General features: G+C 38.8%; 1 protein-coding gene across 4 annotated transcripts in view; it reads right to left on the bottom strand.

The window, feature by feature from the left end:
- Positions 1–2613: 2613 nt before the first annotated feature.
- The window catches only part of SUPT3H (SPT3 homolog, SAGA and STAGA complex component), a 446064-nt gene continuing 429061 nt past the window's right edge, over positions 2614–19616 (bottom strand). For 3 of the 4 annotated variants that reach the window (XM_082412496.1, XM_082412502.1, XM_082412494.1), the window contains one exon: positions 4637–19065. Coding sequence is in view for 1 of the 4 variants with exons in the window: in XM_082412495.1 (XP_082268621.1) it covers positions 2646–3414 (769 nt within the window). In the remaining 3 variants the exon portion in view is untranslated. Of the gene's footprint in view, positions 3415–4636; positions 19066–19616 lie in introns of those variants that run through there. The other variant, XM_082412495.1, reaches the window with a different exon arrangement.

Here is a 19616-nt window from a genome sequence, read left to right as displayed (position 1 = left end):
TGGTGCATCTTGAGAGCACGCTGGCAAACGAGCGAGTCTACCGTTTCTTGCTTCTCACCACCTGTGACATCACCGCCGAATAAGTCAGGGAATCACAACCACATTTCAAAGAATCATTCAGTTTTCTCATTAAGAATTCTATAGGAATTTTTCTTTTTTTTCCCACAGCAACAGCCTTGCCAAAACAATGTTAAAAATAGACCTGGTAATACCTTTCACATTGGTAGGCAGCCATGAATGTTTTATAGCGTATATGTCCGGCAGATGTACATAACTTTAGAATTAGGCACTGAATTTTACACAGTAACATAGAGGACATATATTTGCCAAAAGGACTTTTTAAAAAATGAAGCAAAAAGCAAACCTTGGGCTTGGTTTACCTAAGGGAAGCAAAACCTGTTAGCTGCTTCATTTTCTTGTAGGAAAGTGCTTGTTCAATGCAGAGAGTATTTAGGGGTAAATGTATGTGTAAAAAAATTCAAAAGTGGTTAAAACTGGATATTTTGACTCATCAGCTCATATGGTAAGTTCCCCAAATTCAAGGGTCTGAATCCTGGCTCTCAAAGTATAGAATTTATTTTTGAGACAAGAGGCATCATATGCTTGTCTGGGCCTGCACTGCTTGGGAAAGGGACACGGTTTGGGTTAAGTTGCAAAGTGGTTAGGGTCAAAGGGCCCCCTGCTGAGAAAATATACTGAGTCTGACAGCTTGGAATCTTTCAGCAAGATCAGGTCTAATGAGAAACTACCTAAAAAGAGGTAATGAAGTAAAATATAATGATTAGAAAATGTAACTTACATTAGTAAGTATTTGAGGAGTGTCCTTTGTGAGTTCCAAATAAACCACTGGCTTCCACAGAAAGGGCTGAAAAATGGGCTAAGCTGGCCTCTAAAGAATCTTCCCGCTTGACATTTTGGAAGTATGGGAAATATGCCTCCACACATTTGGAGGATGGAGACATGGGTGTTTCCTGAGTTCTCTACTTTTTGCCAGTAGTTGGAACTGATCAATAGATGATAAAGAATTGATGGCTTTATAAACAGAGCTCTTAAATGTAACTATCAGAACTTTCTGATCAGCCTTGGCTGGAACTTTTTAATCTCTAGAAGTATATCCACCAGTGAAAGTTTTCTTGCTTTTTGGGCCAACACTATAGATGGAGATTAACGCTCTTCTTCCCCCCAGGCTCTAAAAATTATTTTGGCCAAAATGTTTAAGTCAGGGGTTTCAGGTAGCTTAAATGAGCTTAAATGAGTCATTAAGAATTTTGCTGCTTCAAGTAGGCATATTTTTTCCTAGTAGACATAATGACATAACAGTAATAAAAATGTAATATTCAAGTAATTGCTGTAATGTAATTATAGTTTGGTCATCAAGTAAGATTAGAGGTCTGGGATGGCTGTTTGGTGGGTGTGTTTTTCGGTGTCTGAATGTAGTCTTCGAGGTGCCTGTCCCATCTCCCTGGAATGCTGGTGCAGTTCATCACATAACCAGGTAGCCAGGAGCCCAGCTGGGCCAGCAATATCTAGGGGTTCTGTTTACCCCACCTGCCCTCTCTGGACACCAGCATCCTGCCTGCCACAGACACCTAACCATCACAGTAACTGCAAACAGTGTTTCTGGTCTTATACAGACAACAAAAGGAGAAGTAAAGAAGGTCAGAACCCTCCCTAGGGGAGGGACCAGATGTAGTTCAGTGGCCAGCCTGGAACAGCCACCTCTCTGCCCACCCAGTGCTGTAGCTCTCGGGCTCCCTCTAAGGCAAGCGCGGGGGATGAGGGGGGGTGGGTTCTGCTCCTTTATGTCTCTGTTGTGCTGCGGGGTTAGCCTGATCTGGCTTTTGGAGGGGAGAACAATTTCAATAGGTCTGAACAAAAAGAGCGGGATTAGGCATTTACCCAAAGTGTATCTTATCAAAGGATTTGTCATCATTGGAGGTATTCTTTGAACTGCTATACATGAATTTCTGTCTGTATTTCTTATTTAATGGCGTGACCTCAAGAAAGACAAAATTCAAGCAAAAGAAACGCTTAACATTTGTGAACCAAAACAATAAAAAAAATTAATTAACAATATTTACAAGGAACAACTGAAAGAACACCAGATTTGTTGTTGTTGTTGTTACTAGTTTTCCTTTGTAACTAATAGGTAATTTGTGGGGAGATAATTTGAGACTATGTGAATTTCTACTCCTTATCAGTCTTTCTCCCCCACTGATGATCTTTTAATGCCATAACTCTAGCTATATTTTTTTTCTCTCTTTTTTTTTTTTAACATCTTTATTGAAGTATAATTGCTTTACAATGGTGTGTTAGCTTCTGCTTTATAACAAAGTGAATCAGTTATACATATACAATATGTTCCCATATCTCTTCCCTCTTGCATCTCCCTCCCTCCCACCCTCCCCGTCCCACCCCTCTAGGTGGTCACAAAGCACAGAGCTGATCTCCCTGTGCTATGCGGCTGCTTCCCACTAGTTATCTATTTTACATTTGGTAGTGTATATATGTCCATGACACTCTCTTACCCTGTCACATCTCACCCCACCCCCTCCCCATATCCTCAAGTCCATTCTCTAGTATGTCTGTGTCTTTATTCCCGTCTTGCCACTAGGTTCTTCATGGCCTTTTTTTTTTTTTTTTCCTTAGATTCCGTATATATGTGTTAGCATACTGTATTTGTTTTTCTCTTTCTGACTTACTTCACTCTGTATGACAGACTCTAACTCCATCCACCTCATTACAAATACCTCCATTTCATTTCTTTTTATGGCTGAGTAATATTCCATTGTATATGTGTGCCACATCTTCTTTATCCATTCATCTGTCGATGGACATTTAGGTTGCTTCCATGTCCTGGCTACTGTAAATAGAGCTGCAATGAACATTTTGGTACATGACTCTTTTTGACCTATGGTTTTCTCAGGGTATATGCCCAGTAGTGGGATTGCTGGGTCGTATGGTAGTTCTATTTGTAGTTTTTTAAGGAACCTCCATACTGTTCTCCATAGTGGCTGTATCAATTTACATTCCCACCAACAGTGCAAGAGTGTTCCCTTTCCTCCACACCCTCTCCAGCATTTATTGTTTCTAGATTTTTTGATGATGGCCATTCTGACCGGTGTGAGATGATATCTCATTGTAGTTTTGATTTGCATTTCTCTAATGATTAATGATGTTGAGCATTCTTTCATATGTCTGTAGGCCATCTGTATATCTTCTTTGGAGAAATGTCTATTTAGGTCTTCGGCCCATTTTTGGATTGGGTTGTTCGTTTTTTTGTTATTGAGCTGCATGAGCTGCTTGTAAATCTTGGAGATTAATCCTTTGTCAGTTGCTTCATTTGCAAATATTTTCTCCCATTCTGATGGTTGTCTTTTGGTCTTGTTTATGGTTTCCTTTGCTGTGCAAAAGCTTTTAAGTTTCATTAGGTCCCATTTGTTTATTTGTGTTCTTATTTCCATTTCTCTGGGAGCTGGGTCAAAAAGAATCTTGCTGTGATGTATGTCATAGAGTGTTCTGCCTATGTTTTCCTCTAAGAGTTTGATAGTGTCTGGCCTTACACTTAGGTCTTTAATCCATTTTGAGTTTATTTTTGTGCATGGTGTCAGGGAGTGTTCTAATTTCATACTTTTACATGTACCTGTCCAATTTTCCTAGCACCACTTATTGAAGAGGCTGTCTTTTCTCCACTGTATATGCTTGCCTCCTTTATCAAAGATAAGGTGACCATATGTGTGTGGGTTTATCTCTGGGCTTTCTATCCTGTTCCATTGATCTATATTTCTGTTTTTGTGCCAGTACCAAACTGTCTTGATTACTGAAGCTTTGCAATATAGTCTGAAGTCAGGGAGCCTGATTCCCCCAGCTCCATTTTTCGTTCTCAAGATTGCTTTGGCTATTCGGGGTCTTTTGTGTTTCCATACAAATTGTGAAATTTTTTGTTCTAGTTCTGTGAAAAATGCCAGTGGTAGTTTGATAGGGATTCCATTGAATCTGTAGGTTGCTTTGGGTAGTAGAGTCATTTTCACAATGTTGATTCTTCCAATCCAGGAACATGGTATATCTCTCCATCTATTTGTATCATCTTTAATTTCTTTCATCAGTGTCTTATAATTTTCTGCATACAGGTCTTTTGTCTCCTTAGGTAGGTTTATTCCTAGATATTTTATTCTTTTTGTTGCAATGGTAAATGGGAGTGTTTTCTTAATTTCACTTTCAGATTTTTCGTCATTAGTGTATAGAAATGCAAGAGATTTCTGTGCATTAATTTTGTATCCTGCTACTTTACCAAATTCATTGATTAGCTCTAGGAGTTTTCTGGTAGCATCTTTAGGATTCTCTATGTACAGTATCATGTCATCTGCAAATAGTGACAGCTTTACTTCTTCTTTTCCGATTTGGATTCCTTTTATTTCTTTGTCTTCTCTGATTGCTGTGGCTAACACTTCCAAAACTATGTTGAATAATAGTGGTGAGAGTGGGCAACCTTGTCTTGTTCCTGATTTTAGTGGAAATGGTTTCAGTTTTTCACCATTGAGGACAATGTTGGCTGTGGGTTTGTCATATATGGCCTTTATTATGTTGAGGAAAGTTCCCTCTATGCCTACTTTCTGCAGGGCTTTTATCATCTAGCTATATTTATTAGCTGGCCTTCTACGGCAAAGAAGAGCTTTCACTTTCTCCCTTATGTATTTACTTGTTTATATTGTATGAACTCAAAATTATTTATCTTATTCTATGTATGATAACCCATTACTATAATCAAATTTTCCCAGATTTAGCCAGTGGGAGCCTCTTCAAGCTCCCATTTTTGATATTTCCCTGTGGTTCTTTGAGCAACTCTTTATTTTCTGGTGAATGAGGATGTTCCAGGCTAATTTTTCAAGGCCTCTTTCCCTGCCCCAGTCCTGGAATCAGCTGTTTTTCCAAGGAGCCTGAATATCAGTGGAGAATACTTAGAAACTAAGATCTGGGTACTAGATGCGAAAGAGTATCACTTTTTAAGTGTGTAAAATTTATTTCCAGTGTGATTGGTCAGTTTGGAAGAATTCAGGGTGTCTATAAAGAGCTGAGTATCCAGAGGTGAAGGCTGCCTTTGGATCCTGAAAGATCCTGTAAATCTAAAAGGAAATCAGCCCCCTCACCACCAGTATTACAGATCTGTCACACAGGATGCCAATTCCAGTCTCAGCAAACTGATAAGATCCTTAGGCTTTTCTCCCTCTGAGCAAATACTGTTCTCTAAGCCTCTGATAGCTCTAGATGTCTCTTAACCCATGGGTCAGTCACAAATCAGCAATGTAGAATACTTCACAAACTCAACTTCTTGCGAATATTTGTCACTTTAAATATCTGTGGTCTCTAAATGCCCTCTTATGGACATGAATCTCACATCTACAAAGGCCGGCCACGAGTACAGGTAGCTACCTGTGCACAAGTGCCTCATCATTCCTGCTTGCGTGTCACCTCAGTAAACAATGTGTAGAGTCTCATTCTGCACCTTGAGTCTGCGGTCCTGTTTTCCACAATGGTGACTGCTGAGCTGTGGCTTCAGGGAAGGTGGGAGGGCCAGAGGGTGGCAACAGTGGCCAGAGCAACAGTGGGCGTACAGGATTTCCTCTTTTCTTCAACTCCATTGAGCGAAGTTGAAGGAGGGCAAAGCGTGGGATTTGACTGATCCTGGAGAACTGCTGGCTTTTACTTGGCATCTACACTCTTAGGGCTTGAAAAATGTTATTTTTACCCTAAACTTCTATTTCATTAATCTTGTGTTAAGAGTGGTCTAACCCTGTTAGTTGGGTAGGCTGCTTCTGTTCCAATTAGCATATATTTCCATAAGTGTTGAGTGGAGAAGGGGATGGAAGAGTCAGAATTTCTAAACTATTGACCTTGGAGGGACTTGTACGAAGGTGTGTCTGACATGAGTGTAATACAACTGAAAAGTGTAATACAACCGAAAAAGCTCCAGTAAATGGTAAGTTATGGTTGGCACTGATGATTTATGCTAAGCAGAATAAACTATGATGGGAACATAAAATATTTCTAAGCTTACACTCTATTCACTCAATACACATAACATTCAATCTTCCTCCTTAAAAAATAGATATTTAGAGCACTGAGAATCTCCAGAGGAAATCAGGTTATTTACTATCTTTGTGTTTGCCCATGTCACACACTCCAAGTTTAAGAGTTGGAAATGCTTTGATATTCTCAAATGAAAGGTACTGTGTGATGACCCCATTTAAATGTAAATCCTACTATTATATTATCCCTGCCATTACATTAAGTGACTTTCCTTTCCACTGACAATTTGAAGGGGGAATGTCAGAACAAGTCTTCAGTAGCCAAATTGTTTCATTGTTCAAGTATTGACAGGCCAGTTGCCTAACCAGAAAATGCAGAATTAAACCAAGGAAGCTTATTTTGAGAGCAGGTCTGTGGCAATCTACCATATGTAAGACCAGGAGGTAAACAGGAAGTACTGAGCTGGCCTGGTCTACTCCTACAGGCAACAGATAGAAATAAAATCAGTGTTTACCAAATGGGAAAGCACAAAGCTGGTACAGAGAGAAATGCTATTTTCATGCTTCTAAAAAGGTATTACAAATAACACAAAGTTTCAAACCTATAATTAAAAACTATTTTTAAAAAGCTTTGATTAGGTTACCTTCAAAAATAGACATTGTAGGCTGAAATAAATTTCTTAAAGGTCAACTTCCACCTATGCTGGTTTCCCCTAATCCATTCTCTCTAATGCCCTCTTAAACAACAGACTTAAAGAGTAAAAAGTATGTCTCAGAATCACTGAGTAGAAGTTCAGTGCTCCCACTTAACAGATGGGTAAACCAAGGCCCCAAAGTTAAAGCAATTTATAAAATGTCACACAGCCAAGTAGGAGCAGGGGGAATTTAGGATCTGAGTTATTCATGAGGCAAAAGTTATGGATAGACTGAATTTCTTAGTGCCAGACACAAGGACACAACCCTTTTGGTAAAGGGGCTAAATGCATTGTTGGTGTAGTTTTGACCAGAAGCCAAAAGAGAGGTTCCACGCATTCAAACTGAATAGACTCCCCACCTTTAGAAAGGACAAGACCCTTTCCTCTTTTGTTGTCAAAAGCCTCAACTGAAAAATGAGGTGATTCTGCAGTTCTAATATTTTGAATCTGAGAAAAGAAAGAACTGAAAAAGGTGATATGATCTAAGGAAGTAGAGAATAAAAAAATGGAAATGGAGATAGATTTTTTTGGGAGTGACAGTAATTCATAATATTTAAAAACCTAGTTGGGTTGTTTGAGGTCAATTAAACTTTAGTAACCCAGTTTTCGGACCAACATCAGCACTCAACCCAGGAATAGCCCAAGAGAGGAATGGGCAAAGTACAAGATTAGGCAATTCAAAAAAGAACGGCGACACATGGCCATAAACACATTCAAAATGTTCAACCTCAATGGTATTAAAAAATGCAAATAAATGCAGTGGTCAGACCCTCCCCTTCTTTAAACTGGAAAAGATTAAAAAAGGTAATGATATCTAGTGTTGGTGAAGGCACAGGGAAACTGACTTTCAAACATTGTTAATGAGAATGAAAACTGGAAAAACCCAACTGGAGGGCCATTTGGATAAGTCTCAAGCTTTTAAAATGAGGAATACCTTCCATGGAGCAATTCCAATTCTGAGAATTTGCCTTAAAGGAGATAAACAGAGATTTCCACAACCAATTTAGTGGATTACAACCGGGCACAAGTTCTTTGCTGCTCCTCTTACCAAGAGATAGAGCCTATTGCCCTTCCCCTCTAACCTGGACTGGGTTTGTGACCAGCTTTGACTGCAAAATATAGAAGTGTTGCTCTGGAACTTCAGAGCCACACCTGAAGAAGAATCACAGTTTTCATTTCATCCCTTTTGGAAGACGACTGCCTTTTTTTTTTTTTTTTTAATTGAAATATAGTTGATTAACAATATTGTGTTAGTTTCAGGTGTTCAGCAAAGTGATTCAGTTATATATATATTTATTAATATATTTCAGATTATTTTCCATTACAGGTTATTATAAGATATTGAATATAGTTCCCTGTGCTATACAGAAAATCCTTGTTGCTTATCTATTTTATGTATAGTAGTTTGTATCTGTTAATCCCAAACTCCGAATTTATCCATCCCCTCCCTTCCTTTCATTTTGGTAACCATAAGTTTGTTTTTTATGTCTTTGAGTCTGTTTCTGTTTTGTAAGTAAGTTCATGTGTATTACTTTTTAGATTCCACATATAAGTGATATCATATGATATTTGTCTTTCTCTGTCTGACTTACTTCGCTTAGTGTGTTAATCTCTAGGTCCATCCATGTCGCTTGGAAGGACTCAGTTTTAAAAAATGTACATTTCTGGTCTCTCCCAACTACTGGATGTGAATCTCTGAGGGATGAGCCTAGAGACACACACACACGCTTTCCCATGTGGTTTATAAATGATCGTGGTCATAAAAGTGTGAGAGCCGTGGTGCAGAGGGAACACCACCAGCATCACACCTGACCAGCTGGGCATTTGGACAAATGCCCAGAACATTCTTGCCCTGAAGTTAGTGCTTCCTGGGCCACAGATGGAGTGCCTCTAGGGGCACTGAGGACCCCTCCTCACATGGGAGGACGCTGGGAGTAGAAGAAGCCATGCCTGCACCCCCTTAGTATGATATTCTTTAGGTCCATTCATGTTGCTGCAAATGGCAATATTTCATTCTTTTTTATGGGTGATTAATGTTCCATTGTATGTATATACCACATCTTCTTAAACCAATCATCTGTTGATAGGCTCTTGGGTTGCTTCCATGTCTTGGAATATTGTAAATAGTGCTGCTATGAATACTGGGGTGCACATTATCTTTTCAAATTAGTCCTTTCGTTTTTTTCCAGATATATACCCAGGGATGGAATTGCTGGATCAGATGGCAACTCTATTTTTAGTTTTTTAAGGAACCTCCATACTGTCCTCCATAGTGGCTGCACCAATTTACATCCCCACCAGCAGTGCAGGAGGGCTCCCTTTCCCCACATCCTCTCCAGCATTGATTATTTGTAGACTTTTCGATGATGGCCGTTCTGACCAGTATGAGGTAATACCTCCTTGTGGTTTTGATTTGTATCTCTCTGATAATTAGCGATGTTGAACATCTTTTCACGTGCCTGTTGGCCATCTGTGTGAAGCCAGTTGTCTTTTAAATGCAACTACTCTGAAACTATCATGTGTGAGGAAGCCAAAGGTTGTCAGAAGCAAAAGGACAGATCATGTGGAGCTCTGAGGCTCCAAATCTCCAAATTGATGAGCAAAGCCTTTTGGATCCTTCTGGTCCAGCTCAGCTGCCCGCTGAATGCAGCTGATAAGTACCAGATGATGCCATACGGAGCAGAACTACCTAGTCAAGACTTGCCTGAATCTCTGACTCCCCAGAATCGTGAGAAATGATAAATCATTGTTGTTTTAAGCCACTAAGTTTTGGGGTGATTTGTTATACAGCAAAATATAACTGAAACAGAAAGAGGCAGGCTCACGCCATCAAGCAAGGAACTATACCAGCTGAGGTGTTTATTGAGGGCTAAGGGAGTATGAACTGGCTAGTGGAAGAAGGAAGTCATAAGCACTAGCTGTGACCACTGGACCTGTTACAGAAATGATGACAGGAGTGGTTACGAGTGTCTCTTCCTTACTTTAATGTGAATACAGCGTATTTGTTTAGGTATTAAACAATTCTTTATTATTTCCCCCTCTCCCTTTCCCCTATTATCAGGTATTAATAGTGGTTAGCTATATATCTCAGTATTTAAGTTACAGGATATCAAAGGGGTATATCCTAACTCATAGAAAAGAACAAACATCACCCCAAATGGATGCGTCATATGGGACTATATCCTTTTTTAAAAAAATAAACTTTTAATTTTAGAATAGTTTTATATTTATTAAAAGAATTACACAGATAATACAAAGTTCCTATATACCCCACACCCAGTTTCTCCTATTATTAATATTTTACATTAGTATGGTATATTTGTTACAATTAATGAACCAATTTTGATATGTTATCATTCACTAAAGCCCATACTTATATTCAGATTTCCTTAGTTTTTACCTAATGTCCTTTTTCTGTTCCAGAATCACACCTAGGACACCACATTACATTTACTTATGACATGTCTCCTTAGGTTCCTCTTGGCTGTGATAGTTTCTCAGACTTTCCTTGTTTTTGACGACTTTGACGGTTTTGAGTACAGTCAGGTGTTTTGTAGAATAACCCTCAACTGAGATTTGTTCGATGCTTTTCTCATGATTAGATTGAGGTTATAGATTTTCAGGAGGAAGACCACAAAGGTATTCATATCCTCTTTGGAGGAGAGGGTTAGCATGCATCATGCTAGGGGGAAGCATTTTGCTATTGCCTTTATTTGGAGGATTTAATAATACGGTTAAAAGTGTATGGTGTATGGATACCAAGTTGACAAAGGGTAGACTATTTGGTACTGTGTCAACTTGGTGAAACTGAAACTACATTTCCAGATTTCCCTTCCCTATATGGTTCTGAGTAGAGTTGGCCAAAAGAGAAATTTATGCAAGATTTGGAAGATGGCAGTGAAGCAGTTAACCTTTGAAGTTCACTGTGGTTAGATGTAGTTACCGCCACAGAAGTGCTGGTGGTTCTAGCTTACCCTCCCTTTCCTCCACTCTCCATCCAGCTCTTCTTCCTGACTGAGGATCCTATTTCCCAACAGAGGCTCCAAGCTCACTACCAGACACTTGGTGGCAGACTCACAGAGGTAGCAGTTCTACAGAAGCATCGCTTCCTACAGACCTTCCTGTGAGCTGTCACTTTGCAGCTACTTTGTCAGGTGGTTGTGCTTTGCTTCCCAAATTGATGGGTTGCGGACTTTTTCTCTGATCCTCCAACTTCCTTCCTAGGGTTTCACTTTCCCAAATCCTCCCACAGCTCTGGAAGATCTGATTCCTATAATAAAACCTTTATCCCATAAGCACAGTGGTTCTGACTCTGACTGTACTCTGACTGATACATCGAGACTAATCGTTGACCTGAGAACAATTAGAAAAGCTGGACAAAATGCAAAACAATTGTGTAATAGTTTTCTATGCTGCTGTTACAAATTACCACACATTTAGCGGCTTAAGCACAAATGCATTACCTTACAGTTCTAAAGGTCAGAAGTCTGCTATGGGTCTCGTGGACTAAAATCAAGGTGTTGGTAGGTATGTTACTTTCTGGAGGTTGTAGGAGAGAACCACTTCCTGCTCAGATTGTCGGGAGTTTACAGTTCTTGGCTGTAGGACCAAAGTCCCGGTTTTCTTACTGGCTACAAGAGCCATTTTAGAGCCCACCACATTCATTGGCTCATGACACCCTTACTCCATCTTCAAAGCCAGCACTGTCAAGTCCTTCTGATGTCACACTATCTTCCCCACTTTTATGCCTCCCTCTTCTGTTTTTAAGAGCTCATGTGATTAGATTGGGCCTACCTACCTGGATCACCTAGGATAATCTCCCTTGAATATCAGTTGATCAGCAACCTTAATTCCAGTCCTGCAACTTTAATTCCCTTTTGTTATGTGACATCTTCACAGGTTCTAGGGATGTGAATGTGGACATCTTTGGGAAGCACACTTTATTTGAGGCATCAGTAAAAAGCCAAGGCAGTCAGGGTTTGAGGGACTAGAAATTGAAGAAGAGGAAAGTTCATTTTTTCCTTCAGGGAATTTGCCAATTAAATGTGAGAGTAAGAGAAGCTGCATGGGAAGCAGTGGTCTAGGGCTTGCGGCAGTCTCACTGGGCTGGAGAGGCAGAGGTTGGAGCTTGGGGCTGAGGTACAGAGGTAATGAGGGACCACAATCTCAGACAGGAGGTAACTGCAGAGAAGTGAGCCTATAATTCTACATGAAATTTCTCCTTGAAATATATGTCAACTCCAAAGCTGCACATGTGTGGGGTGAGAGTAGAAGCTGGGAGGTGAATGAGGTGAGCAGAAATTTCATCCATCTTGTGGGTCCAGGGAGTCAGGGGCTGGATTTCAGTGCTCACCAAGGTTGAAGGGTCTGGTAAACACCACAGGCTCTCAGCTGAGACCCCAGGTATACCTTCTATGAATAAGGGCAAAGTAGAAAAAGATCAACCTTGATCTGACTACATCCCTGTCTGCTTGCCAGAAAATTAAATCCTCTCTGGAAGAAATCATCATCCAGAGCTTTTACATTTTTTCACATACAAGGTCTGGTATTCAGCAAAAAAATCCTAGGCATAGTGGGATACAGAACAAAGTGACTGAAAACTAAGAGGAAAAAATCCCAGAGTACAGAAGCAGATCTATAAGCAACCCAGACACTGGGGTAATCAGAAAGGGACTTTAAAATAAAAATTTAAAAAAAGAATCAAATGGGGACTTCCCTGGTGGTGCAGTGGTTAAGAATCTGCCTGCCAATGCAGGGGACACAGGTTCAATCCCTGGTCTGGGAAGATCCTACATGCCGCGGAGCAACTAAGCCCGTGCGCCACAACTACTGAGCCTGCACTCCAGAGCCTGGGAGCCACAACTACCGAAGCCCATGCTCCACAACTACTGAAGCCTGCGCGCCTAGAGCCTGTGCTCCACAGGAGAAGCCACCTCAATGAGAAGCCCATGTGCCGCAACGAGAAGAGTAGCCCCTGCTTGCCGCAACTAGAGAAAGGCCGTGCGCAGCAATGAAGACCCAACGTAGCCAAAATAAATAAATAAATTAAAAAAAAAAAAAAAAGAATCAAATGGTGATTGCATAACTGAAAAAAAAAACAACCCTGAAATTAAGAGTTCACTAGATGGGCTTAATAGAATTTTGGATGCAGCAAAAGAGAAGATTAATAAAGATGGGTCAGTCAGTAGAAAATATCCAGATTAATAAAGAAGAGAGAAAAAGAGATGGGAAATACCAAAAGGAGCATAGGAGACATCTTGCACATGACGAAAAGTCTGACATACATGTAATTAAAATCCTAGAGGAATATTTGAAGAATAGTGGCTGAGAATGTTAAAAAAAATATGATGAAAGGCATCGAGCCTCAGATTCAAGAAATTCTATAAACTCCAAGAAAGATAAATCAGATATTATCTGAAGGAAACGAAAATGCTAATTAAAAAAGATACATGCATCCCAATGATCATTTTGTAATGTAAATAAATATCAAATAACTATGTTGTACACCTGAAACTAATATAATGTTGTAAGTCATTTATACTTAAATAAAAAAATCAATCAATGCAATGTACCACCAAAAAAAGAGAAACTATATTATCATCTCTAAGGATGCAGAAAAACCATTTGATAAAATTCAACATCCATTCATTATAAAAACACTCAGCAAACTAAGAATAGAAAGGAACTTCCCTGGGACTTCCCTGGTGGCACAGTGGTTAAGAATCTGCCCGCCAATGCAGGGGACATGGGTTTGAGCCCTGGTCTGGGAAGATCCCACATGCCGCGGAGCAACTAAGCCTGTGCACCACAGCTACTGAGCCTTTGCTCTACAGTCTGTGAGCCACCACTACTGAAGCTCACGTGCCACAACTACTGAAGCCTGCATGCCTAGAGCCCATGTCCCGCAATGAGAAGCCAGTGCAATGAGAAGCCCATGCACCACAACAAAGAGTAGCCCCTGCTTGCCGCAACTAGAAAAAGCCTGCATGCAGCAATGAAGACCCAACACAGCCAAAAATAAATAAATAAATAAACTTATTTAAAAAAAAAAGAAAGGAACTTCCCTCAATATGATAAAGAGCATCTAAGAAAATCTTGCAGCTAATTTAATGATGAAAGACTGAATGTTTTCCCCATAAATTCAGGAAAAAGGCAAGGATGTCTGTTTTCACCATGACTATTCAATAGTGTACTGGAGATACTAGTCACTGCAATAAGGCAAGAAGAAGAAATAAGAAGTATACAGATTAGAAAGAAAGAAAAAAAACTGTCTTTACTTGCAAATAACAATCATCTCTGTAGAAAATTCCAAAGAATACACAAAAAGAAAAACAAAAAACCCTGAGAACTATTATAACTAATAAGTGAGATCAGCAAGGTTACAGGAAAAAAGGTTCGTATACAAATATTGATTTTATGTCTATATATTAGCAATGAACCAGAAATTGAAATATCTATGGATAAATCTAATAAAATATGTACTGGATTTACATTCTGAAAACTATAAAACATTGATGAAGGAAATCAGAAAAGACCTAAGTAAATGAAAAGCTATTCCATATTCATTGATTAGAAGGCCTAATACAGTTACGGTATCAATTCTCCCTAAATTGAGCTATAGATTCAAAGCAATTCCAGTCAAAATCCCAGCAAGTGTTTCGTAGAAATATGGAAAATCAAAGAACCTAGAATAAAAAAAGATTTTGAAAAGGAAAAGCTGAAGGATTCATAAGACCTGATTTCATGACTTAGTAATCAAGATAGTGAGGTGCTGTCTAAGGATAAGCATATAGATCAATGGAACAAAACAGAATCCAAAATGGACCCACACATATATGGTCAATTGGTTTTAGACAAAGGTGTCAAGGTAATTCAATGAGGAAAGAATAATCCTCAAAAAAATGGTGTTGGAACAGACATCCATGTGCAGGGGAAGAAAAAAAAAGGGATCTTAAACCTTACTTTGCACCATATACAAAAGGAAACTCAAAATGAATCAAATACCTAAAAGTAAAAGTTGAAATTTAAAATATCAAGAAGAAAACATTGGAGAAAACCTTTGTGAGCTTGGGTTAGATCAAGATTTCTCAGATAAGACACAAAAAAGTATGATCCATAAAAGAATAAAAATTGATAAATCAAACTTCTTCAAAATTAAAACCTTCAGCTCTTCCAAAGACTCTTTAAGTCAAGTCCCAGACTCAGAGAAAATATGTGAAAAACACATTTCTGTATCTAGAATATATGAAGAACTCTTATATTGTAATAAGAAGACAAACAACCGATTTTTAAAAATAGACAAAAGATTTGAACCAACAAAGAAAATATATGGATGGTAAACCAATACATGCAAGTGCTTAGTATCATTAGTCACCAGAGAAAAGCAAAGTAAAACCCCAGTGAGATACCACTATTTGCCTATCAGGATGGCTAAAATTAAAACAAGACAAAACAAACAACAGAACAGATCATACCAAATGCTGGCAAAGATATGGAGCAACTAGAAATCTCATATTTCTGATGGTAGTGCCAAATGGTACAGCACTTTGGGAAAACACTGTCTGTTTCTTATAAAATTAAATATTCACTTACCATATGACTCAGTGATCCCAATCCTGTGTTTACCCATTACAAATGAACACATAAATCTACACAAAGCTCTGTCCATCCATGTTCATAGAAGCTTTATTCTTAATAGCCAGAAACAATCGAAAGGTACACTTAATAATGAATAGATAAACAAACTGTGGTGCATCCACACAAAGGAATATTACTCAGCAAGAAAAGGAAATGAACTACAGATACACACAACCACATGGATGAATCTCAAAAGCATTACACTCAGTGAAAGAAGACACAAAAACTTTAAATCTAAATTTATATAGAATTATTCCATTTTATGTGATATTCTGGAAAAGGTAAAATTACAGAGACAGAAATCAGATCAGTGGTTGCCAGGGGTTAGTGATGAGTGGCAGATCAATTACAAAGAAACATGAGAGAACTTCCTGGCATTCATGTATCTTGATTATGGTGGCAGTTACACAACTGTGCTTATTTGTCAGAAGTCACTGAATTGAACCATACATCTAAAAAGGGGTTATTACTATATGTAAACTATACCACATTAAGCTAATTTTTTAAAAAGAAATAAATATATGTGCTGTGTCTAAAAAAAACTACTGCAACATTAAGAGGTAATAAATAAATGCACTTAAAAAACTGCTAACCCAGGAATTCCCTGGTGGTCCAGTGGTTAGGACTCGGCTCTTTCACGGTTGGGGCCTAGGTTTGATCTCTGGTTGGGGAACTAAGATCCTGCAAGCCGCACAGTGCGGCCAAAAAAAAATTGCTAACTTGGAGTTGTGAAAAAAATTCAATAAGTAGTGAAATATATCAAAGTTTGAAATAATGTTAATGAAAAACTAAGTACATCATAATAACTCTTGCTTGTGGTGGCCAAATTTCTTATTCTGTTGAAGATGTATTGTGAATTTGGAAGTACTAAAATGTAAAAAAAGAGTTATGTTGAAGAACACAGTTGAAGAAATTCAGAGGACTTTGGAAAGTCAAGGGAAAGCAAATAGCTGAGGCACGGAGTGAGACAACAAGCCAGGACAGAAGTGAGAAGAAACAGTTAAAGGCTGGAGAAGAACCAGAGGACAATGACATGGGTATAGTGTTGCAAGAATTTGCAGAATTAAGGACTGATCATTCATTTATGTTGGAAAATACTGACGGAACATGCACTAGTGTCAGGCCCTGCTCTAAGTGCTGGGGACACAACAGTGGACAAAACAGACCATAATCCTGAATCTCAGTCTACATTCTAGAGGGAGGAGATAATAAACAAAATAAATAAGTCTAAGAAGTGGTATGGAAGTGTTAGTGAAAAAAAAGAAAACAAGGAAGTGGGATATCGTATGTAAGGCAGAGGCTGGGGCTTCAATATGTAAAAGGGGGGTTAGAGAAGGCCTTATTGAAGAACAGGTACTTGAGAAAAGAACTGATGCAGGTGAGGGAGCCATGAGGAGAACTTTTAAAGGTGGGTGCTTTTAACACTGAGTTCTCATGGTGTATTCAGCTCACGTCCGTCCACTTTGTTGAGACCCATTTAGCTTCCATAATAACGATATAAAAAGATACCACTTAATGTGATAACTGGTTATGTCAATTTATAAAAATGATTTACAGAACAAATATAATCTTCATTTCAACCAAACAAGAAATATTAGAAATCCAACTGAAAGAAAACCACACACTTCAATTTATTTTCAACTACTACTACCTCTCCTCTCTCAAACCTGCCCCTCTTTCAATTTTCATTATACATGATTCTGAAAAAGCTGAATGGCACAGTTTAATATTAATAAATTTTTGAGTATTAGCTAGGAAAGGGGGTTAGAAAAAACAGGAGGAAATAGCCTATCCATATGAAAATAATAATCACATAATATTTATTGTATGGGATTGAAATGTTTCAAATATGCAAAGCAATAAAATGTCAGGAAAAGCAAAACTTCCTAATGTTAAAAAGATCATAAATTTTCCCCAAAATAAGACATATGAAAAAAGTTCGGGTGATACTTAATGTCAAAAGAAAAAAATACCCTTAAATTTAAGCTAAAGAAGCTTAAAACCTTCAGAGGGCACAACTTACCACTGAAGGGCTGCGGAGACAATGGCAGTTACTGTAAAAGCACAGAAGGCAATAGGTACCTTTTTTTTTTTTGAGCTTGAGAATCACTTTTTAACCTTAACAAATTCCCCGACTCATGCATTCTATAACTTGTACTTTTGCTACCTCTTGAATGAAAAAAGAAAAATGTAATGTCAAAAAGCTACAAGGATTTCAGTGTCATTTTAAAATAAATTTATGTTTGTATTTCATAAATCACAATGGCACGTATGTAAATATTTAGAGCGGCACCCATATGGGCAAAACATGTAACATATTTAATCTATAGATAATTTAATGTACGTGGCTTCTTGAGCCCTTTTCTGGAACTCTACGGTTCCCCCTAGGCCCTTGCTTCACTGTTTGGGAATTGTCGACACCATGTTGATTGTTTGGCTTTCATAGGTGCTAAGAAAATTTTTTTTGAATGAATGAATGAATGAACAGAGATAAAGAATGCAGACGTTTTAACTGCAAGCTGTTGGGTGAAAAACTGTTGCTTCCTGTTCACAAAATCTCATTATTTTCAGTCTAAACAGATCTTCATATTTGCTCTAAGTTCAGAGAACATGTTATTTCCATTACCTTTAGGGAAATCGCATCCTAAAATAGCTTGTTGTCTTTAAAGTAAACTAGTGGGAGGCCTAGCAGGTTTTCAAAGATGCTGCTATAAACAAAAATGGAGTACGTCTGTAAGTCTTTTTCAAGTGTGTATAGATTCAAGTAGGACACAAAGGTTCTTAGGTCTTTAGTAGTATACAAATGTGACTAAGGTTACGTCCCTCTCTGAGGTCATTAACCCCTTCAAATAAGACTGTAGTCAGAGTGACCTACTCATAAAGGCCACAAGAAACCTGACTCATGGCCTGCTTTGAATTGCTTTCTCTGAGACACTGTATTATTGTCATTAAGAAAAAGGCTGTGATCATCTATAGTTCTTGAGATTTGCAGCCAAATAAGTCAAACAAGCATCAATAAGAGATTAAACAAAGACTTAACCAAAAAAAAAAGAAAGAAAGAATTTTGTGCTCATGTTTGTTAAACAACCAAAAAATATTTATTGAATACCTAATATGTGCATGTGGCGATTACAAAGAGGTATAGATTTAAGACTTGCCCTCAAGAAATTCTTAATTTCTTGAGGCAGGCTACAAAGCATACGGAGAGATGATTAGGGACAGAAAATAGGAAGTATAGAGACCAACAGGGGCATAAAAATTCAGAGGATGCAGAAGGCACTGTGCCCTGAGGCAGGCAGGAAGCTTTATGGGAAAGAGCTAGAGAAGGAGAGCACCTTGAAAACCTAGGGAGGAGGAGGCAGATGGATTTTTCATATGGTTCCCAGAGACACATGACTCTATATTGCAGGGGAAAGGCACCCTGAGTGACCTAGAATGTCTCCATCAGGATCACGTAGGCAAGGTTCCACTTCACTCTGTGATCATCCCAGGGATGCAGCAAGACAGCCAGTCTTGGGAGGAGCTGCCACAAGGAATCATCTGCCTCCCTGGTTCTGGAGAGACATGGGATTTTCCACCTCGCCCTCCTTTTAGGTATGGATGAAAGCTGGAAAACTGCTTGGCTGTGGTTTAGAGGTGGTGCCTCCATGACACAGTGACCCATCACTCTGGTCTTCTGTCATCTGGACCCTAGATTTGGTATATTCCTGTGGGATTAGGACCATGGAAAGTTGACACCATGCTGATCTTGCTTAGGCTGCCCTGTAAGTCACAAACGTCCTGCACCATCTGGGCTCATTGTCTCCTCCCAGGCCAAACCTATGGAAGTGTGGCCGGCCAACCTGCAGGAGTCACTGCTGCTTAGATGGATTGGCACATACAGGTCTGGAAGGAGTGATGAACTTTTCCCAAGTAAAGTGGTTGGAAGAAGTAAATCAACGCCATTCAGAGAAGAAAGCTGCAGGTACGTAGTACCACAGGCTGCTGTACTGCTAGTTGGCATCTTAACAAACAAAAATCAGAAAGCGACTTGTTCTGAGGAAGAACAGACCTAGGATTGAATTAAAGAAGCTGCTAATCACTGGTGAGGGAGGAAAACCATCATTTCTTTCTTTCTTTTTTTTTATTGGGGTATAGTTGTTTTACAATGTTGTGTTAGTTTCTACTGTACAGCAAAGTGAAGTAGAGTTCCCTGTGCTATACAGCAGGTTCTCATTAGTTATCTATTTCATACATATTAGTGTATATATGTCAATCC

This window comes from Balaenoptera physalus, assembly GCF_965194825.1.
Source record: "Balaenoptera physalus genome assembly, chromosome: 11".
NCBI classification, from domain to species: Eukaryota; Metazoa; Chordata; class Mammalia; order Artiodactyla; family Balaenopteridae; genus Balaenoptera; species Balaenoptera physalus.
Note: the sequence above shows the minus strand (reverse complement) of the source record. Positions and strands in the feature narration are given on the sequence as shown.